General features: G+C 36.5%; 1 protein-coding gene and 1 long non-coding RNA gene across 7 annotated transcripts in view; one reads left to right on the forward strand and one right to left on the reverse strand.

Annotated features, from left to right (window-relative positions):
- ATF2 (activating transcription factor 2) overlaps nucleotides 1-21550 on the forward strand; it is a 50407-nt gene extending 28857 nt beyond the window's left edge. For all 5 annotated transcript variants that reach the window (XM_017735733.1, XM_017735732.1, XM_008634741.2 and 2 more), the window contains 4 exons: nucleotides 4358-4507; nucleotides 6321-6527; nucleotides 12200-12305; nucleotides 18892-21550. In XM_017735733.1, the coding sequence (XP_017591222.1) occupies nucleotides 4358-4507; nucleotides 6321-6527; nucleotides 12200-12305; nucleotides 18892-19118 (690 nt within the window). In that variant the 3' untranslated portion in view covers nucleotides 19119-21550. The remainder of the gene's footprint in view (nucleotides 1-4357; nucleotides 4508-6320; nucleotides 6528-12199; nucleotides 12306-18891) is intronic.
- Nucleotides 1186-7743, reverse strand: LOC108447037. Of its 2 annotated transcripts, none has more exons than XR_001862408.1 (3): nucleotides 7486-7743; nucleotides 4059-4223; nucleotides 1186-3014 (listed from the first exon to the last, which is right to left on the reverse strand). It is a non-coding gene; the product is annotated as an uncharacterized LOC108447037 (long non-coding RNA). The 2 variants fall into 2 exon arrangements; XR_001862407.1 differs by having other exon boundaries at nucleotides 1186-3660.
- Nucleotides 21551-23022: the final 1472 nt, after the last annotated feature.

Consider the following 23022-nt stretch of genomic DNA (forward strand, 5'->3'; position numbering starts at 1 on the left):
GTTTCTACTGAGAAGTGACAGAGGGCATCTTGGCAAATGTTCAGAAACCGACAGTAACTTGCTGGAGCCCGGCATGGGACCTTGTGTTCAGCAGAATTCTTCTGACCTGTCTCCCTGCGTGCCGAGCTAATCAGCAAACACCTAATGAGCCTACTCTAAAGAAACAGACCCTCTCACAACCTACTTCATTTTCATACATTCTCTGGGGGTGGAGAGACAAGACTTCATAAGGACTGATGATGCTGCAAAGACCACAATAATGATAATTAACTTGCTGAATTTAGAAGATTATGCTGTTAATTAGTTGCAAAATAAAGATAAGTAATAGAGGAGCAGATGGTAGGATAACACCCAGGAGAAGGAGGGTTATTACTCTGATGAGCTTTTGTGGCAGATATGAAATATGGATCTGAGTTTTTCACAAATTGTTTCTGGAGTATATTATCTTGTTTCTTTGAGCTCTTGATAGAATGATCTAGTCCTACCAAATTTTGACAGATGTGATGAGGATTTGTTTTCAAGGATATACATGAATGATAAAACCTTGCTAATCAAGATCTTAAAAGCTATTAACCCATCTGAAAATAACAGTTTTAGTTTGCCTATAAGCAAATAATATCAAACAACCTCTGTTGTCATCAGGTTTCCCAAGATAAAAATGCTGGTATACATTTATTCTGTTTCTGTATACTTGATTGTTAAAGATGAGATTCTCATTGAATTTGGAGTAACTATCTCCCTACTCACAAGAAGCACAACATGCATATAGTATTTTACTCCAGCATTACCTTTTAAAATATGAAGCCTGTTAAACACAGGAGCTGGAAGTCTCCTTGTGAAAATCTGTAAATATTCCTCAGATTTTCACAATATGTCTGCATTTGTGGATAATTTAATCCTAACTACTTTAATTTCAACTTTAAAATTTTGTAATATGAAATGAAATCTAAGTATTTTCTATTCCTGTTTTCATAGTACATTACATTTAACAATGTAATTCTCAAAAGGAGTTTGTTTACTTATGAATTTACAGGATATAATGTTTAAATGTTAGCATTACAGTAAATAGAGTTAAGTCCAACTTTGTTTGCACGTCCCAGTGCAAACTCATCAATTACCATCATGGGCAAAACAGACTTGTCTTGGGGAAATCAGTTTCTTTTATTACCAATCACATCTGAGTGGGATAATACACCCAAAACTTAAAAACACCTTTCCCCACTTCCTTCCTGGGCTTAACTCTTCTCTGTCTCCTGCCTCTCAGCAGCACAGGAGGAAGGGGAATGGTGGCTGTGGTCAGTTCCTTAGACATCTCTGCCACTCCTTCCTCTGCTGGGGAGGACTCCTCTCACTCTTCACAGTTACAGAATGGGTCAAGTTGGAAAGGACCTCAGTGGTTATCTGGTCCAACCCCCCAAAAACCTGTGCTGCAGGACCATCCTGGAGCACATGACATAGGATTGCATCCAGAGAGTTCTCGCCTATCTCCAGAGAGGGAAGCCTGACTCCCTCCCTTGGGCAATCTGTTCCAGTGCTTGGTCACTGCACAGTAAAGACATTCTCCCTCATGTTCAGGTGGAACTTCCTATGCATCAGTTTCTGCCCATTGCCTCTTGTCCTATTGCTTGGTGCCACTGAGCAGAGCCTGGCTCCAGTGTCTTAACTTCAAATACCACCTTCAGATACTCCTAGACACTGCTGATGTCCCGTCTCAGTCATCTCTTCTCAAGGCTGAACAGACCCAGCTCCCTCAAACTCTCTTTGGAGGTCTGTCCTAGAGCCAGCTGCCATTGGCTCTGTCAGACAAGGAGGGAGCTTCTGGCAGCTGCTCACAGGAGCCACCCCTGCCACCCCCCCCCCGTGCAAAACCTTGCCATGCAAACCCAATAGACATAATTTTTAGATGGTAACTTTTAAAACTCTCATAGTATGACAACTTGAAATAAAAGAGAGCATATCCTTTAACTGATTTGTGCTGTCACTACTCTCTTGATTAGCACTGATGAAAATTTGTCACATCCTGCCTAACAGCAAGTTATGATAAAAGAAATACTTGTACAGTAATTCAAGTCATAAATGAAAATAAATAGTGAAAAATCTTATGTTAATAACATATGGAAAGGATGTTGTCATACTGGTGTTAAATACTTGCTACTTTCTTTACAGAATACTTCTTTAAAACTGACTTGGAGGTGATGTGTTTCCCTGGTAGTCCTGGTGGCTGTGTAGAAAGTTTTACCATTTAGAGACAGGATTAGTTGAAGAGAGAGAGCAATCATGAACTTTGCAGTTGTTGGCAGGTAGATCATAGAGTTTGGTTTTAGTAATTGTAATTAGACAGTTAGAGAACACTTAAGCCTCCTGGAGACAGGGACTGAAATTTTTTTTGTTAGCTTGTTCCTGCAAGGAGGATTAGGAAGGTACAAGTCAATTCTTGAGTTTAATTAAAGTGTTAACTACCTAAGGACTTCCAGAGTGCTGTACATATACTAAAAATTATGGACATATCTTGACAATTTTTGTCATCCTGCCCAAATGATTGCAGCTATCCTAAATTTTTTATTGTTAAAGTTGAGCACTGGGGAAACAGATCAGTAAATTTGATTTGTGTACTTTTCTGAAGTGTCTCCTTCATTCTGGGAAACTTATGAAGTTGGTACAATAAATGAGGTGAGGAACAGGACTTGATTAGCTCCCAGTTTTAGTGTGCACTTGCATGGTTCCTATCTGGTGTAATGTGCTGTTAATTCAATCCAGAGCAATCACTACAGAACAGACTTTCTTCAGAAGTCACTGGCTAAAGATTCCTTAATAGCGAGCCAGTAGAGGAATGTTGGAGTTTCTTGGTTGTCTTTGTAGTCCTCAGTTAGGATACCTACTGGTGGTGGTTACATGCTATGAAGTCCATGTAGTTGACTTAAGTTGCCATATTTCAGACCTGAAGATTTTTGGCAGTTCTGACAGAGGTAATCTGCAATCTGTTGTTTTAATTGTAGCATAGGATCCAGGAAAGCCTGTCATCATGGAGGGTAAGAGAGAGCTGTTAGTATATTCCAATGACTTAATTGTTGAGAGACATTGGATACTACAGTTTATACAGAATATCTACATAAATAGGTGCAAAGTTTTCTGTTTATTTTGAGCTGGCCAAATGCTGCCTCTCTCTAGCATTCTTAAGACATTCTATTAATATTAGTATGTGGGTGACACTTTGTTCATATTCCAAAATATGATGAAACAAGTTATCAGAATTTCTACAAACTGTCATGTTTAATTCATTAATCTTTTCTTAAACTTGTATTGGATTCTTTAAAAATCCAGCGCTCAGTAGAAAAACATTTTCTGACACCATAAGGTACATTCTTCAGTAAAACTGAAAAATTCATGATAAATTATACAGTATTCATGAAATTTTAAGAAAGAATCTGGAATTACAGGCAGTCGTATTTAGTGAAATTGGACACTTTATCGCTTAAGATTAAGAAATTGTTTTAAATAGAATGTATTATATTACAGTTTTAATAGGTTTCGCCAAAAGTTGAATGAAGTATTTTTCAAGAGGCAGTCAACAAAATGTTTGAAAATCGTCCATCAGGTTGTCAGTAACTCTTGGGTGTATTATATACAGCTGAACTTCCACATTACTGTTCTTCGTAGTGGCTATGTGCAATAAAAGAACATCAAACCTTTTAGCAGTTTTTTACTGCAAAGTAGCATGCTGTAGTAGTTACCTTGTATATTTCTACATAAATAATCTTTACATAAAACCTGAAGCTTCTTAGTATTTTGTACATTATTAAGATGTTTCAGCAAATATCTTGGCTTTTATCTAATTACCCGTAGGAAGGATTGCAGAGGTGAGTATTGTAAAGACCATGAATTAGTGGAGGCATAACAAGGTATTTAAAAATGGATAGAGATAGAGAATACCAGAATTTTTTAAATGGAAAGGTGTTTATGTTCTGGTTGTTACCTATTTTCCTTCATGTGTTTTCATTACTCTTCTGGTACCCTTGTGTACTACCAGTTTCAGCAACTGTTTATGGCCATCCACTCACCTGTTTGTGGGCACAGTTCACCACAGATGAGGCTTTCTGTTTATGTCTCCATTCAGTTTGCCTTCCTTCCCTTTCTGGGATCTTATGTAAGCCTCGTTGCTATTGTCATGTTTGCAGAAACTTAGCACCTATTTGTAGGTATATGCCTAGGTCACTGCTGAAAGCCTGTAAAAAGAAACAACTAAGAGTTGGAGTTCCTGTTTCCAGAATGGAAGTAACTGCTAATATAAATGATTAAGCATTCAAGTTAGCATGAGAGATTATTTATTTTCTTTTTCTTCTTTATTTTCTGCTTTCAGAGATTGAAAGCAGCCTTGACCCAGCAGCACCCTCAGGTAACAAATGGAGATACTGCCAAGGGACATCCAAGTGGGTTGGTTAGGACTCAGTCAGAGGAACCACGACCACAGTCACTACAACAGCCTGCAACTTCAACAACTGAAACACCGGTATGACAAGAGTGGACATGTGCCTCCTACCCCCTCCTTTTATTTTGCAAATTGATATCTTTTTTCTATACTCTTGGTTTGTAAAATAGATGTTAACAGACTCCTCTTTTAGTCAATAGTTCTGTAGCATGTAAAATGTTTCCAGGTCTCCCATGTTCTTAAATGCTTCTAAAATCTATTATCCAAGATGATGATTTCAAAACAGGTAGTATCTATCTGCTCAAATTTAGGACTAAGTCCTGATTTCTGGAGTTCATTGATAGGAGATTCTGTGGTAGCTGAGATTTTTACAGCTGCTCAGTATATATATTTGAAAAAATAAGTGCTTTTATTTTGTGCCTCTGTTGCATCTCTTGTGTGTTTATTATATTTTATATCGTAAATATGCGTAGAAATTTTTTCTTTGCATCAGGTATCATGCTTATGTTAATTTGCTTGAAGGATCTTTCCTGGGCTGCCACAGGAAAAGTTTCAGCTGTGTCCTTAAGTGTACTTCATCATCTCAGGTTCTGGAAGGGGGGCTCTGGTTTTAGGTGTGGTGTGTTGTCCTTTTGGGACGATAGATCAGAACAGGGGAGTAAAAGGCAAAACCTCTGAGTCAGACTGGAAGTGGGAGTACTGCTGGAGGAAAGACACTTCCTGGTGAATCCTGGAGGATTGCAGCTGTTCTATTTCTCAAAACCTCTCGGAAATGTGTTTTCAAAACACTTTTAAAAATCTCGAAGAGTTATTTTCAGAATTCATAGCAGAATATTAATTTTATAAAAGCTACACACCTGGCCCAGAACTGGAAGGACCTGCATCTGTAATGAAAGCCTCAGATTCTTACACTGCCCAGTGAAATCAAATAATGTATCAAAACAAATAGTTTGGAACAGAAGAGGGGAAAAAAGTGACCCATCATAAATAGACCTCCTCCTTAAGGTTGCTGTTCCCCCACACTGCCTTGAATACTGTTTTTTTAAGGAATATTTTCATAATACTACATAGCAGAATTTTCAAGATGAAAATTGCTGTTTGATTATTCTTGAGTTATTTTACAATTAGTATTAATCAAAAATAGCAAGTGTTTTATTCTTAAGACACTGATTTGAGTTCCCATGGGTTTATTATTATTAGCTATCTAGAATTTATTCCAACTGGTACGTGTTTGGGGTTTTTAGTTTAAAATGTTTCTTGCTGTGCTAGATGGAATGTTGAGGTGCATGTGTGAATATGTCATGTGGACAGTTACATTCTATCTTATCTCTAAAGGATTTTAAGATCTGTTATATTGTTAGCATATTTCATTAAATCTTTGTCTAGGGTCTGTATACAACTTTGAAATGAGTATAATGTGTAAGTTAAAGTATTGAAGTATTTTGATACTGTCGTATAATGTGGGTGGATTGAGGGAAATTGTTACTCAGTGGTGGGGAACATATCAACAAGTAGGAAATTGCTATCTGGAGATCCAGGGATCAGGGAGTCTCAGCACTGCCAGCATTTGTCAAACAGCTTCTGTGTAGTGGGCATAAGCAATCGTGCCATCCTTTAGTTGTGACTAGGTGTGTGGGAAGAGTCAGAAATAGAAAATTCATTTCCTGCTAAATGTAGCTTGAAAGCTATTTTGGGTGTAATATGTTAATGTAAGATGATCATGAGTGTAAGTACGGGTAAAAGTTTTTAAAACATCACAGTAGAGTTAAATGAGCACAGCTTTCAAAAAAAAAAGTATATAACCAAAATGTATTTAGAAATGCCCTGAATGCTTTTCTCAAGATGTGATGACTTTCTATGCCAGTGCTGTGAGTTAAGTCATGACTGTTTTCAGGCATCACCAGCTCAGCCTACGCCACAAACTCCAAATACAGGTGGTCGGCGAAGAAGAGCTGCCAATGAAGACCCTGATGAGAAAAGAAGAAAGTTCCTGGAGAGAAACCGGGCTGCTGCTTCCAGGTGCCGACAGAAACGGAAAGTCTGGGTGCAGTCATTGGAGAAAAAAGCTGAGGACCTGAGCTCACTAAATGGCCAGTTACAGGTATACTTTTTATTTCAAGGAAAAATTAGTACGTCTTTTTGTTCTTACACAGTGATCCTTGATCAGTGGAACTTAAAACTTTGCATGAAATCTGAAATATAAATGGTTTTATAGCTGGTAGCTCAGCTCAGGCTTGAAAATTCAGAACTAGCTGCATATAGCAGTAAAACTAGAGGATAAGAGCATACTCATATTTCAAGATATGTAAACTTTAGGATCATAACTTTTTTATCCTTTTTTCCATTTGAGATAACTTTCAGATTAGGATACTAAACTGAGATGACAAGATGTGTTGGAAGCAACACTTACGAGCAAAGAAATAGTCTTACCTTGAACACATCTTGCTCTTAATTTGTATCACAGCCTGAGTTATTTAAGTGTTGGGTTTATTTCCTTTGGTTCTTTTTAACTTCACTTTTTTTCCTTTAAAGTGAATGAAGTGCTTGTAAAAGGTGTCAGGTTGACATCAGTGGATACTGAAGGCCTCTTTTGTCCACAAAATGGGTACAGCAGTGGCGGGGCAAATTTTCACCACCGCCGCCTAAATCCTATAGAAACAAAGTGTGCTGTAAGAGGGTAGGGCCAGTGTATGTTGCAGATCACTTTTCCACCTCATCTGAGGTAGTCAGTCTCAGAAAGTTCTCGTGTGAATGCACTTTTTCCCCATAGGGCAGTCTGTGACCCTTTTGTTTAAACTACTATTAAATGTTAAAGCACACTTTCCTAATGTTTTTCAGCAGCATGTAAGAATTGGCACAAATTATTGTTTTCAAAATAGTCTAAAAGCTTAGTTTTGGAAGTTGCTGAAAGGAAAAATTATGTAATTCCTAAAGGAAGCATTCATTTAGAAAATGCAGTGAAACGTATTTTGATATGTTAAAGTGTCACTTGTTTTTCTTCATCAGAGCTGTTCACTGAGTCAAATTCACAGAATCATCATCTTCCTATGAAAACTCACCTCTCGTGCTGTTTGGTATAGAAAACATCACAGTTTGACCAACAGGAAAGTAGGGCATGTTGAGGTTATGTTTTATCATATAATCAAAATTACGGTGTATCAGTTGTCTTCGTGTTCATGTCTTTAAAAACACTCAGCATCCCAGACCCTGAAATGTAAAAAAATTCCTACCTAAGCACACAACGTGAAATGGTTTCCTGTGTTGCAAGAATCATAACACTGTGCACCAGCATTAGTTAAATTTCTTGGAAATATGTATTCTTCTCATACCTGTTCACAGTCTTTAGACATATTCCTTTAATGCATAGTCCTCAATTAAGTCCATTAATTACATAATTATATGTAGCACTGTAGCTTAAATACTCAAAGAAAGGAGTGAAGGAGAATGAAAAAATTCAGCCATAATTCAGGTTTTTTGTGAAAGTAGTGTTTGGTATCATGTGAACTGCCTTTCACACATATATAACAAGTTTTATAATTAAAAAAATCACATAAATACCATAACCAAAAGGTTTCTAAGAGTTAATTCAGTAATAGTGAATTTAAGAAAGATTTTCTTACAGTATACCAAAAATAAAACTGTTAACTGTAAAGAACAGAATAATTTTAAAGGAAATTGGATGTCAGAGAAATAATTAAACTGTACTTTATGTGAAAACATTAATCAATCCTATATTTCCGTAATAACAGCTTGACAGGCTAACACAGCTGATCAGCGGAGTGGGCAGTAATGACCCGTGATTACTGACTTTGTATTTAATAGAAAACTGAGTAAGTTTGGAGTTTTGCCGTAGTGCAGTTTTATAGACTGTTTGGGTTAGTAGTTCATATTTTATTTAATATCTAAGAGGCCTGCTCAGCTGAATTTACCAAGATGTCACATTTCCAAAAGCTTGTTCATACCAAAACAACTGCATTGCATTGCTTCATGTAACAATTCTGACTCCTTTCAACACTTTGTTACTGGCTTTCTCGTAATGTCTGTGTCAGAGATTCTGATGTCAGTTTTTAAGACTGGAAGCTCACTAACACTATGTATGGATTTTGAAAAGGCTTGGTTGATGTATATATATTGTTCTGTACGTTAACTCCTATCAAGTTCTTCTTTTAAATGTTTGAAAGCAACTTCATTTTTAAGCAGTATTTTTCAAATATTTGCGTAAGGGAAAATTTCCGTCTATTACATCACTAGTAACAGGTTAGGTAGGTTAGGTAGGCTGTCTTTTATAGGCTCTGCTGTGTACGTTGTTTTCATGCTTCCAACATTTTGAAGTTTATTTACTGTTTCGATTTTTGTGGACTGTGTTTTCTATTAATGTGTTGACCTGTTTATTGATCTTAAATTTTATTCACCACCTTGTGTGGCCTCTGTGCCTTGCACAATCCTGCAGGGTATGGGGTGCTGTATAATGTATTAAGAAGGTATTGACAATGTCTGTAGTGGCCACCGAGCCACGTTGCAGGATCAGATGCCAAAGTGCATTATAGGTTCTGTATTTGGTCCCTGTTGCTTTATTAATCTTAGAGGGCGAAGCTTTAGAAGAATGGCCTGTCTTCCTTGTGAGGTCACAGTGGGTTTTCAGTGAGCAGCAATCAAGTGATAGTTTGTACTGATGCTGCAGAACTGTTTAGGAAGGCTAAATTATGAAAGTATGCCCATAAGTAAAGATCCTTTCCCATAAAGGAAGTTGTCCAAAAAGAAACGGGAAAAATGCTGTTTAACTCAGCCACAGACAATCCCCTATCCCCAGAAGTCACATTTATCTGCCTCTGATGATACTTCTAGTAAATGTATCACAAATGTTGTCCCACACCATGCTGAGTAAGGGCTAATGTGGTCCCATGGTCCCACTGTTACATCTGCATTTTGGGTGCAGGGAGAAATAGGCAGATACAGAAGAATGTGTCATATACCGTGTCCTCCCTTCATAAGAATACAGAAAGGAAAGCATCTTTTGGAAGATGGAGTGCAGGTACAAGTCAATATGCTTTTCTCCAGAAACCTGCTTTCTAATGCTAGCACATTTCAAAATGTGGGAACATACAAATTCTTCTCCACAGCATATGAGTAATGTTACATGCTGCTTTGAAGAAATGTTGATACCTGCGCTTGCCTCTATCTCACTAATGAGGAGAACCTTTCCAGTGTGAAAACTTGAAATAATCTTTCTTCATGCCAGCTGTTAAAAGTGTTTGTGTCATGTATTTCTTGGTAGCCATGTTTTCACCATGTTAACCACATATTCAATGACCACCACATATTCACATGTTTTGAATGAGATGGAAAGACTTGCTGTTGTCACATACAAGATAATTAACTGCAGTATGTGTAAGAATTGGTTCTAGCAGTCCCCTTTACCAGTCAGAAGTGGTTCTTACTGGTAATATGTAACTGGCAACCATAGGTTGTCGTTCTGTGGCATTCCCCACTCATGTGTCTAGCAAACAGAACTCTGTTCTAGTGTCACGAGTGATGTGTGCATTGCATATAGTACTGTTGGCACAAGTGTTCCTGTTATGGAATATACAGCTAGCATTGTTCTAGAGATTACCTCTACCTCTTTTTATAGGAATGCTGATCCATGTTTTCCAAGTTTGCTTCTATTTTGGATAATGTATTTCCTTTTTGTATTTATGCTAGCAGCAGTCTTAATATTTTTAATACAGCTGACACTGATCTATAAACTGTGTTATAAAAGTTCTTCAGAAACATATTAATTTTACTTCCACAGATGAACAGCAATTTCATACTTACATGTGCTGTTTGTGTATAAAACTCTTCCTTAAAATGTGGGAGACAAGGTAGAAAATTTCTGCAAACCTTTTCCTGATTGCCAGAGTTCCTTTGAACTAACAGAACTATATTTCATATTTCATTACATTGTTGCTTCTGTAGATTATCAAGTGTCTCAAAACTACATCAGTGTGTTTTTTTCTACCCAAACTTTGTCAATGCTGTGCAGCTGCCTGCTTGGCATCAAGATTTGTGGCTCCTCAGTAAATAACATGGTGAACTAAGGGCAGACAGAGCTGGAGGCAGTAGTCCTGTACTTTCTTAACAGCCTAAGGTTTCAGGACATGTAATGCCACCTGGTAGAGAATTTGTGGGGCTTTTGGTTGGGTTTCTTTTGTTACAAACCTTTTTGTTTGCGATCACATTTTTCTTCCATTATAAATGTCTGTGAAGTCAGATTTTTGGCATCTTCCAGCCTTTGGTTTTAATAAAAAGTTTCTAAAGGGTATTTTACACAATAAAAGGACTGAATAGAAAAGGAGACCTTAAGAGGATTTTGCATGTATAAAGGCTTGAAATTGGTTGTCTTCTAAATGGAGAGAGAGAACACAGAAGAGGAGCTTTTCTTTGAACAGTCTGATGTTTTAGTTACTTTGTGTAATTAAACATAATAAGTTTTGTTTTGAAAGAATTGTTGTCTTTTGGAATCCTTTAACTTGTAATTCATCTCATCTCTGGCAGCATTGCTTTATTTCTTGCTTGCAAGTAAATAGGTTGACTTTCTTGTAGTTTATTTTTTCAGATAATTTCAAATGCAATCCAATTTTCTTCTGTTGGTTTTCTTCTTTAACTTGCTCCTAAATGTATGAACATAAGCATTTACTAAATAATTATGTCGCACGTGTGGTATATTACACAAATATGCAAAGGTTCTTACACTTGAAGTAACTTCAGGTATTAATAGGAAAGATTTATATTGAAAATAAAATAACCCATGAAAAACACATATTGTGTCCAGATATAGGGATCACAAAGCATTGCAGATCATTTGATTAATAAATATTTTTCCACTCTATAAAGTAAAAGTGGGTCTATCAAAGTGCCATGCCATTCTTAATTTGGATTATCCCGTGTAACGCGGTTACGTAGCACTTCTCGTCTATAGACACCAAACTGCTTTCCCGGGGAGGTAAGTATTGCTGTCCTCCAGTTTACAAATGGAGAAGGTGAAGCACAAAGCAGTAAAATGACCTTGTTCGAGGTCACCCAATAGTGGAAAGGCACAGTCTGGAAATGAACCCAGTCGCTGGATTGTGCAGGTGCTGTCTCTTAGATTGCACTCTGCTTTAGTGACACAAGCTGACATCTCCGGATTTTGTCATTATTATCAATGATTCCTTCATAGAACATGTTTATGTATGGCTGCCAAAATAAAAATCAGTCTGGAGATCAACCAATATTTGCTAAATTGTTTTCCAGTACATGAGATTTTCTTTTTTGAAGTCCAAGTATAAATAGTCACTGAAAAATTATTCTGCATTGGCTTTTTGGATTTTCTTTTGTATTTTCCCTTTTCTAATGTTGGCTGTGACATCTGTTAAAATGTGTATAGCTAAATGTAGGTTTACTCTGATTAGAATTCATCATAAAACCTTCCAGAAGAGTCTCACAGTAGCTGGATCATGTGAATGAGACTATATGTAGACTCTGCATCTGCAAACTGAAAAACATATGTTGTATTTTAAAAAAAACTCGAAGCATTTCCCAGTTAATGTAACAAACCTAGCCATGTTTCAGCTAATATTTACATTTTCTAAGATAAAAGAAACATGTACATTTTTGCAATATATACCAAATGGAAACTTCTTGTATTTCAGCTACCCCTAAATGAACAAATGAAAATCCTATAAAACTTAATGCTTACCTTTAAAACGTGTGTAGTTTGAGCCTGGTAAAGTACATAACTTTCTTCTCCTTTAGAATGAAGTCACCCTGCTGAGAAATGAAGTGGCACAGCTGAAACAGCTTCTTCTGGCTCATAAAGATTGCCCTGTAACTGCCATGCAGAAGAAATCTGGCTATCATAGTGAGTAATGTTTCATTACCTATAGCCTGAGGCTGCATCAATGAAATACTGCCAAAGTGAAGTGAATGAGCATTAAAATTGAGAAGTGCAGTTCTAATATTACATATATTACATGAAAGAGCCTTTTTTTTTTTAATCTTGAAGTTATTAGAAGACAAGAATTAATATGTGATATTTAAAAATGTATTTTTAGGTCAAAATTGAATTGTTGCATAACACTGAAAGGTTTATGTTGGTTTAATGAATGTATATGATAATTAGCATTTAAGAACTATCAGTTACTACACCTGCTTTGGAAAATATAATTAAAGTATTAAGAGCACATGATAAACCATTTTTTATACTTTATCGTAGCCTAATACAGTGAAAGGTCCTTGTGGGTGTTTTTCTTTCATTGTAATGAGATTTCAGTAGAGGTACTATAACAGCTGTCCTCATTTACCATAACATCCAGGATCAGTTGAGCCATTAAAATAATCAGATGCAGGTTCATGGCTCCTACTGTACAATGTCTTCTAGATTGTTTTGATACCCACATTAAGTGACTGCTTTTCTGTAGAGAGGGTGTTTTTAAAAACAGTTCTAGTATTGAGGGGAATACTGACACTGTCAATACCAGTATTTTCTAATCCATATTTTTATTTTAAGTTGTTCATTTGATTTTTCATCTTTCCAGCATTTTAAAGGTTAATTATGCTTTCCTGACTTGTAGCTTCCTTTTTGGCTGTGATACACAGTGCCAGAACCAGCTGCTGCTGCTGTAGAATAAATGGCCAATTTTGTCCATTGTACACAAATTTGTTACAAATAACTGAGCTGGGAATGCATTAGGCAACATTCATAATATATAACCCACAGCTTTCGTTTTTATGATTTAGTGATATTTCAAGATATTTGTAAATGTGAAGATTGTTTCTGCCATATGTAGCCACTTCATTTTAATTTGCCAGTGTCAGTAATTCAGGAGGATAAAGGAACATTTTGTACTGCATGCAAACAGATCCTCAGGTGCTTGCGATAAAACTTAATAGCCACCATCTTTACTTGTAGTCATTGTAAGCAATTTCATCAGAATGGGCAATATTTTTTAATTTAAAAGATTCAGGAGATTTAGCAACTCTGTATTGCCATATATATTTAGAATACTGATTTTGTCAGTTTTGAGCTTATAAATCTTGGTCCTTTGATCTCCAGTCATTTTGACAAGACAGAAAATAGCATCTTGGAGTAAATTGGAACAGTATAGAAATACGTTTGGGATTTATATTAACAATGATTGCTGCAGGGATGAGGCCATTATGGCTCCCATCTGACAGAACAACATAATTTCATACAGAAGCTACGAGGGGATAGCATTATGCATGCAAGGTTTTTAACAAAAAAAAAACCCCAACACACACACAAAAAACAAACCCTAGGTTTCTTGAATTTTGATGTTCTGAGGATTCATGTTCCCGAATTGGGATGAAAAATATTTCATCATAAGTCTAAGTGATTACATGCCAAGGATTTCTTTGTTGAAGAATGAGTGAATGGCCTGTCTAGTAGTGCTTGTTTTCAGCCCTCAGAAAAGGACTATAATGCTTCTGATTCAGTAAAGAATACAAAATGAATCAGACCTAAAATACTAATCAGTGGCAAAAGCCTACATTTTAGAAAAAAAAATATTATGCAAGGAGATTGGAAGCAAAGCTCGGTTTCTTGAAAAGTCTGTTGAAAGTAAAAGCTTCACATGAATGATAGTTGTAATGCCATCCCTCTGAAAGGATTTTGTCACATTATCTCTGCATGAATATTGTTGGGAAAGCATGTTGGCTAAGTGACATACCCACAGTACAATTTATGAGAGGAAAAAAGGTTTCAGTCAATGTGTTCATGAAAATGGTGTTCCTATAAAGTATATTTAATTAAGCATATTATATTCATCAAATAATCAAAGCTGAATTGCTTCCAAAATGTAGTGAGTGGTTTAATAGTCTTGTCTCTGTAGAAGAAATCGAAGACTCTAGTTTTAAGAGCTCCTGCAGTGCTGAATATTGTGCACTGAGTAGACCAGATTTTAACAGCCAAGTCCACAATTTGATGGTTTTTCATGTATTATACACTTAAACAGGAATAAATAATCTATCACTTTTCAGGGTATTTTTGGCCTTTACTTTTACATATCTTTTAAGATCTTCTGTATTTCCCAGACACATTTTTCTCAAGCCAAGTGAAAAGCATGACAGCACAGGTAGCCCTTTCTTCTAAAATTGTTTTTGGGATCATATTTTCCTTATTTTAAAGTCTTGTGCCTGCTTCAAAAGATGGTGTCATCAGGACAGAGAAAACAGAAAAATGGTTATTGTACTTTGAGTCAGTGTGGATGAATTTCTCTTGCAGTTTTAGTTTTCAGCCAGCTTACACTTTTTTATTTTCCAAAGAAGGATGCTATTGGTTCTGACTGCATCTTCAGCTGTGGTGGGGAAAGTGCTCTGTATACAAGAAATCTAGATGCTGTTCATTTATTTTTTGTGTTATCTTCCATACTAGGTAATTTCTAAAAGTCTTCTACAATACTCCCTGTATTTTGTCAGGATTTTTCTGGACTTTTATAGTAGGACAAAGGTGAAAACTTGTGAGAAGAAAATATGTTGTGGTATTCAGAGGGGTTTTTTTTTAAAAAAAAAAAAAGGGGGTAAAGGGCTTTTAAGGTATTTTTTTCATATTTTTGACAAGGACATCATAATATTCAAGAGCATTTGTTCGTATTTGAATATAAAAGAAGATAAATAGAGGCTGTGGTGTAGGTGGCGTTAAATGGGAGGTTTGTGTTCTTTCTTAGCTAGTTTTAAAAAAGAAGATAGAAGGTGACTGACCAGTTTCAGACCTTGAATGATTTGAACCTCTCAAACCACTATGTTCCTGCAGCCTGTTCTGGACGGGCAGTGGTTCTTCAGTGACTGCAGAGGATATTCATAAAGGCCAACTCCCTGGAAAAAAGCATTTCTAGGCTTAGGTCCCTCTATAGTCCCTGAATGGGCTGATGAGAATTACCATGAGGCTTCTTCCTTGTTAGTGATTATCAGGGGAGTGAAAGGAGTTCAGGATCACGTCAGTGCTTGTGTACTCACTCCCTTTTTGGTGTAGGTGGGTTTTTTTCTTCAGAAGACTGAAATCCCTCCCTCTTTGTTTGCTTATCTTACTGAAAGCTATTGGTAAGCAATGCTTACCAATACTGTTGGTAAGAAGCAAATAGCAGCAATATTTGACTACTCCAAAAAGGTACTTTTTAGTATATCCTCAAAAGTCTGTGCTTGTTTTGCTGCTCTTTAAATCTTTCCTATAGCCCACATTGTGTTCAATGTCCAAAGGCTTGCTCCTCATGACACAGCCTGTCTAGAAACTATGTAGCCTTGGAAAGTTCATGTGATATAGCTCTGTAAATTTTCAGCCTTCTAATATACAGCAAACATTATTTCTGTGAATTAATTTCTAATTTGGACTGTGCATTTTCCTTGATTTGAGGCAAAGCTGGGGGAGCCATTAAAAAGCTAAAATGCTTTAGCTTTTTTTTTTTTTTTTTACATTGTTATCTACTGTATGATTCTGTTATGAATCAGTTGCACTCTTGAAATCACAATCCTGTGCTTGGCAATTCTCTGGTCAATTAAGAAAAAAAGGAAAATAAAAATCTGTCAGAATTCAGAATTTAAGTATGACTTTTTTGTGTTCTTCTGAAAGCCTTTGTTCTTCATTCCCAGTCTTCAGGCTTAGGAAAACAAGTCACCTCTGTAATAAGATGACTTCTAAATACCTTCTATAATCATTGCATAGATATTCTTGTTTGGCTTTAATTCTTCAAATGGAGTTTTTTATTCAGTTTTTGACCACTGTTCCTGTAAAGTTGGGGCTACATAAGGAAGGACATTGAAGAAAATCCAAATAGCTATTCTTTAGGGTGTCAGCTCATTTCTAAGTATCGGTTTGTATGTTATCGCAAGAATTTACGCTTCCAGTCCAGTTTATTACCATAAATTAGTGTTAGGTCTGTGTCTTATATAATCATCTGCCTGCTGTAAACTCCCCCTCTCTAGCCCCTGGCATCTGAAAATACCTCAATCATGTACATTTTTGTCTTTAGCTCAGCATGTTTGTTTATCTGCTCTACAATATGAACACTGCTCTTGTACATTGGTGGTCATCTCTGTACTTGTAACTGTTTCTTACATTGCTCATAGGATCTTCCTGAGCCCATCAAAGTCAGAAAATCAGGCCTTTCTCCTGTTCTTTACCACTGTGATACCATTACAGGCATTTCTTTTGAGTTAAGAAATACATGTTAAGGAAGACAGAACAGTGGAAGACCTTCCTTCTCTGGCTGAAAGATGGTGATCTAATTTAACTTCCTCTCTAGCATTTAAAACTAACCATTTTTATTGAGAATGAGGAGGTTTTGGACAACACAGACATGGAGAATCAGCAAAAGAAGCTGAGAGGAAGATTGAGATTCATAGGAGTATAACAGCAGCTCTGAAGATGCAGGTGTTACAGCAGAGAGACGGTATTTGATACATGTTGTCCTACTTGCTGCCTTTTCATTCTGTCTGAGGAAAGAATATGCTACTCATAATTAGTAATGGAGTATTTTTCAGGAAGTGGCACTAGAGCTTCTATTTTTAACAGTTTGCATATGTTCCTTCTTACTTGTTTTTACATGAGATCATGTAGGTCTCAATAGAGGTATAGTAAAGATGACACCCTGTTGAATACTTTTAACTGAATTGATACTTGTTCATATTCTTTCTGTTCTTCAATTGGCAAACTCTTCTAAGGGTTACAAATGCCTTTTGGAAATACCTTAATTTCCTTGCACTTGCTGTATACAGTTACCATGAAACCTTTGGATATGCAGTAATTGTCAGCAGATCTAGCTCACTGTCATCAATATCTCTCTCCTTTAATGTTTGAAAGATCTGTTTTTCAAAAAGTGTAAATCTGTAAACAGTTGGCCTTGTGGATAAGAGCATTCTAACTTTTAAGCTATTATGTCCATGCTCTTTTAGTAGAGTTGTAGGAGAGATTGCCACCTTGCTCTTGTAGGCAGTATTTCTAAAAAGAAAGAGAGCAGTTTCCTTGCATACCCATCCTTTTTGACCTTACCATTCTTTTCTAGAAGCAGTCAATAATTGAACGGTTGTTCTCAAGCTTCGAAGAGGAGTGTGTTCTTAGTATGCATAGGGCTGCTCAAAGATCTTTATTTTGGGGTCTCAACTTGCTAAGTTTGTAAATTTTCTTACCCATAGCTAGCATGTCATATAAACCACAGTAAAACACAAACTTTATTTCATTATTGTTTTTTGACACTTAATGTTCCTTTTAGTTGCTGCTGTTAGCCTGGCTTTCTGTGGAAATGAGGATGTGATACCACAGCATTGCTTGTCTCCTCATGTTAGTGTCACCCTTTCCCATAGTTTCTCTTCCCCTGAGACACTTCCGAACTTGTAGGCCAATCTCAGGCAAATCTGAAAGAGATTGCAAAGACAAGACTAGAGAAAACCAAGCGTTGTTCCATTGCTTTGTCCCAAGCAATAGCTTGTGCCTGCTTCTGGCTGTGTTGGTGTGGATCATGAGAGTCAGTAGTACTTTAAAAGGGACTTCCAATATTTCAGCTGGGTACTGATTTGGGTCAGTGTATAAAACTGTTGTGAAAAGTACTTGCAAACATTAAGTAGCACAAAGTGATACAAAAAAGTTATAATGAAATTCAGCATTCATATTTCTATTTTTGAGTGAAAAACAGTAGGATAATTTTCTGTTCTTGGTTTTTTAGTTTTGAATTCAGCTTTTAGTTTGGCATTGTTTGCATAATACCTTAGTTAACTTCTGCAACTCTGGAAAAAAGAATTATTCTAGCACGACTTAGAGTGTCTGTGCAAGAAGGACATTTTAAGTCGTGACCATTTTGGAAACTCTAGTTTTGCACAGTGATAATTTTTTTTTTTTACCTGCTTACTCTGTCATGGGAAAAAATGATGTAACTCTGGCTAATTAACTTTGGTTTTGTGGAGAACATGTGAAATACTCTGAAAATACTTTTAAAACCAGTTTTAACAATTTTAAACTCTGTTGAGAGGCATTTGTAAAGTTATGGGACTTCATCCTGTTAAAAGAATGGGGGCTGAAAACTTATGTAAGTATTGTCCAGTAAATATAGCAGTGTCAGTAATATTTTTTCAGATATCTTACTCATGATCACAAATATTCATTACTGAATGTAGAATTATTCTTGTTTGATTAATCAGCAGCTGATGTGAATATGCATCATTAGAATTAGGCATGGTACCCACTGGCTGATTTACTAGGCAGGAAATTTTAATCATGGCTTTGAAGACATGAAAATGTTCTGGTTTCCTGAACAGTCCATACTGCAGTCCGGTTTTTCTGCTCACAAAGTAGTATTTTCTTTAAAAAAACGGAAATAAGCTTGTTTTACAATTTGTGCTGCATTACACCATGAATTTTAGTTGTTGAGGGGAGACTGCTGTTACTGGGATGAGGCGGTGTGTGTTCCTGGGGACAGAATAAATGCATTTTTCTTGTTCAGCTGCAGATAAAGATGACAGCTCCGAAGACATCTCGGTACCCAGCAGCCCGCACACAGAAGCAATCCAGCACAGCTCTGTCAGCACTTCCAACGGCGTGAGCTCCACGTCCAAGGCGGAGGCGGTGGCCACCTCGGTGCTCACGCAGATGGCGGACCAGAGCACGGAGCCCGTGCTGTCCCAGATCGTCCTGGCGCCTCCCTCCCAGGCCCAGCCGTCAGGAAGTTGATTAAAAACTTGGTTGCATCAGTTCCTTAGATACACATCTGTGACTTTAAAGGGAAACCAACAACAGACCAGTCTCCATCTAGGAGAAATTGTAGCTTAAAATTATTCATTTTTAAAAATCCAACTCAAATTTGGCTTTAACGATTGGCAGGTGGAGATGACACAGAACACCAGTTCTAGTCTCTTTGCAAAAGACTTTTTTTTTTTAAGTATTAGTTTTACTAGTTATTTTTTGTGCTTAATGTGTAAAGTGTGTGTACAGTACAATGTGGTTTATTTCATTTTTAATTTGGTATTATTTTAACAAACTTTGGGGTGAATTACTGAAGGTCATCCCCAAGACTGTGATAGTAATATTATGTGACATTTTTATACCAAAGTTCTGCATAGTCCCTATTGACTTTGTAACGTTAGCAAGGTCATAAAGCACTAGGCAAGAGAAAGACAGTAACAGTAAATTTGCTTTTAGTCTTTTTGCCTTTTTGTTGTTTTGCACATTATGAGAGGAAGAACATTGGAAGAAGAACATTTGGGTTTTTATGTATAGCATTTTGGTTGGCTTTTAACTGTTGGGGTTTTTAATTTGTTTAATAGGGCCAGTACAGTATATGACATACAGTACTTATGCACATACCAATCCTAGGTGAGGATCATTACTAAATAGATTTGATTTTTTTTTTAATTTTAAATTGATGTCAGGTGGGTTTTTTCCCCACACTAACACTTGATTCTGGTGGGAGGAGAGCTTTAATTCTCCAGTCAGAATAGATATCTATAACCACCCCTTGTTGCTAGGCTGAAACCAGTAAGCATATTGTAAAATACAGGGTTATCAAGTATGGAATACTTAGTATTCCAAAGTAGGATGATATTTTGTGGATTTTTGAGTCGCAGACTAAGGAGTTTTACTCATGGTTTTGGATGCCAGAAAAGCCTAAAATCCTTCTTCAGACAACTCGACTTTTTTTTGTCATTGTCTTGTACTTGCAAGCTAACTTGTACTTATTTCTTGTGTAAGCACTGTCATCTTTTAGTAGCAAAAATTTTGATACCTTTCTTGTGGAAAAAAAAAAATCAGTATCTACCGTATCTTGGAAACAATGTAATTATAATGTGGTGTGTGTGGTGTGTGTGTGAGAATGGTTCAGTAGTTAATGCCAGCAGTCTTTTGCTTGAATGTTTAAAGATGCCTTCAATGTGATGCTGGCTGATAGGTGATTGCAGTTTTAAAATGTTATTTACTGTGCGAACTTGGATAACTAACATTCCATGATGTAGTTTGTTTCTGATGAGATGATTGTAGGTACACTTTTTCTCATTATCCAATCATCTGTAGGATATTGAGTTTTTTAAATGTGCCATTATCTATTTTGATTCTGTACTCATGTTCAAAATACAGTACAATATTTTACAATAGATTAAGTTGTTTTAAAAAAAGTAGATGTGTGCTTTCAGGTCGGAAAACTTTGTATAATAGGAAAAACAGATGCATAGTAGCAACTGGCAGTAAAGCAGGATTCCATTATGTATATAACAAAGATTTAATGCATTTATAATGGGTTGTGTAGTTCATTTGCTCTTCCTTCTCCACACTATATCATGAGTTTTTAAGTGTCAGTGCCATCAAATTTCTATTTGGTTCAGTTTTAAATCTAAAAATGTAATTGATCCACAGGAAAATATAATTTCTGCAATATATATACAACCATACTATAATGAAAACTGGACAAAGAAGTATCTAAGTCATATATGTATCATTGCAGGGCTTTAAGCATGAAAATATTAGGGATTCTAAATATTTTGTATTTTAAAACTAAGAAAGTTGTGTTGATAACCTCATGTGTTTGAAAGTCTTACTTTCCCAATTTCAAGATAAAAATCTGTAACAGTTATTGAACGTTTCCAGGATGGTTAAATACAATGGACCTCTTGCGAGAAAGAAATGAATTGCTAAGGCACAAAATGTGAATTCTGCAAGAAAGCTCTACAGTCACTTTTCATTGTAGTTTTGGTGGACTAGATGAGGCCTCATTGATTATACTATAATTTGCTCTCCTAAACACAAAGGCTTTTAAATCATATACGTGGAGTTTTTTTATAACAAAACTGTTGCGCTTGTAAAATAAGTCTACATAAGTGTATAGGAGATGTGTAAACAGTTCATGAATTTAACAGTGGGGCTGGCAAAAGAACCATTAAAATCTGTGTTCAGCAAATAGGAAAAGGTATTAGCCGTACTACCATGGATTCCGTTTTGAGACGTTGTCACACTACTTCTGTACTTAGCATTTTGGGTCTTTACATTTGACATGTTTCACAAACTGTACTGTTTTCTTTTATGTGCAGTTTGCATGAGTAAATCATCAAAGAGAATAAAATCTATCTTTAAGTTATGTTCCTATTTTAATGAAATTATAATTGTTCTAAAAGGCAGCACTGTCTTCAGACTTATTTCTTCATCCTTGCAATTATCAGCGTTTTTCTGAAAGTCATTACTGTAATGTCAAAGTAGTTATGTAAACGAGAACAAGTATGTTTCTTTAGAAAATAAGGCAAATACCATTGCTCTGCAGCTGAGTTCCAGCAGCTTCTGAGGAACAAGCCTTGTATCATTAGTTCCAGGAGCCCAAGGTAATCCACAGATAAATGAGTTCATAAGCATAGCTTGGTGATCCCAGATGTTGCTCAGCCATTTCTGCTTGCCCTGAGTTCCACAGCAGAAGCACTCTGTGTAATCAGAATTTCCACCTAACTTCCAGTTATTTTAATCTTATTTCAGTATACATGAAGCCAGAAATAACAGCTGTAGTCAAATGAATGGCTCGCAGTTGTGTTGTCAAAGGTTCAGAAAAAATTATGCCCTCGCGCCTGATACTTTTTAGAATAGTAAAAATGGTTTGGGCTTGTTTATGGATGCTGGGAACATGCGTGGAATGGCACATTCTGTTATCATTTGAAAAGCTCATGAGAGAACCCCAATATGCAGGCTTGGGAGGAAGCAAAAGGGTAAAGTTGCTGCATGTTTGCATTTGTTCCATGTATGGACCAAATGAAGTGAAGCTGCGCACAACTTTCATCCCAATCTGAGAACAATGCCTGAGGCTTCCCTTGCTTCATTATGGTTTTTTTCTGACTATATGAGCTACGCTTGTGACCCCAAGGGAACAAAACCAAGGCTGTATAACAGGGGTACTCAAGGCAAAGGGTGTGAGAGGTGGAGAATCAACCCACTTCTTAATGTCTGTGCTGTAAAAAGACTTATGTTTATATATTAACTATTCAATCTAAGTAAGCTTTTTTTCTGTTTACAATGGTAAGAGAGGCTGGGCAAAGAAAGGTATTACACTGAGAGAAGGAGATGATAGAAGTGTGGGATGAGCGGTGATTTCAGCTACCTGAATTACAGGAGTAATTTGCTTAGAGACAGACACAAACATTTTAATTGGTCATCATAAATGATAATGAGGAGAAAGCATAGTGAAATTAAGTGCATCCTAATAAAGTAAGGTATGTTAAATTGCACTGAAGGAAGCTTGAGCAATGCTTCTTGACATGATTAATATACTCATGACAATGTGTCTAATGAAGGCTGTTTGCATTTATATGCTGCCTGTTGCTTCCCTCAGTAGAGACATAATTGGAACTGTGCTCATTTATACTGCAGAACACTGAGTGTAAGATTGGCTTGCAGTAGTCTTTACATTTGGTTTTAACCATTGTATCAAAAGTAACACAGGTATGATTTATTTAACCTGTGTTCTGTAATGCTGTGTAGGGTAGGTTTGGATGATTCTCATGAAATTTTCAAAGTTTCATATTCTTCAGTGGTAACTCTTCATTTTAGGCTTTAATGTGACTTTTTTCTTTCTCTCTTTCTCTCTCTCTTTCTCTCTTTCTTTCTCTCT

Source organism: Corvus brachyrhynchos, unplaced genomic scaffold (assembly GCF_000691975.1).
Source record: "Corvus brachyrhynchos isolate BGI_N302 unplaced genomic scaffold, ASM69197v1 scaffold255, whole genome shotgun sequence".
Lineage (NCBI taxonomy): Eukaryota > Metazoa > Chordata > Aves > Passeriformes > Corvidae > Corvus > Corvus brachyrhynchos.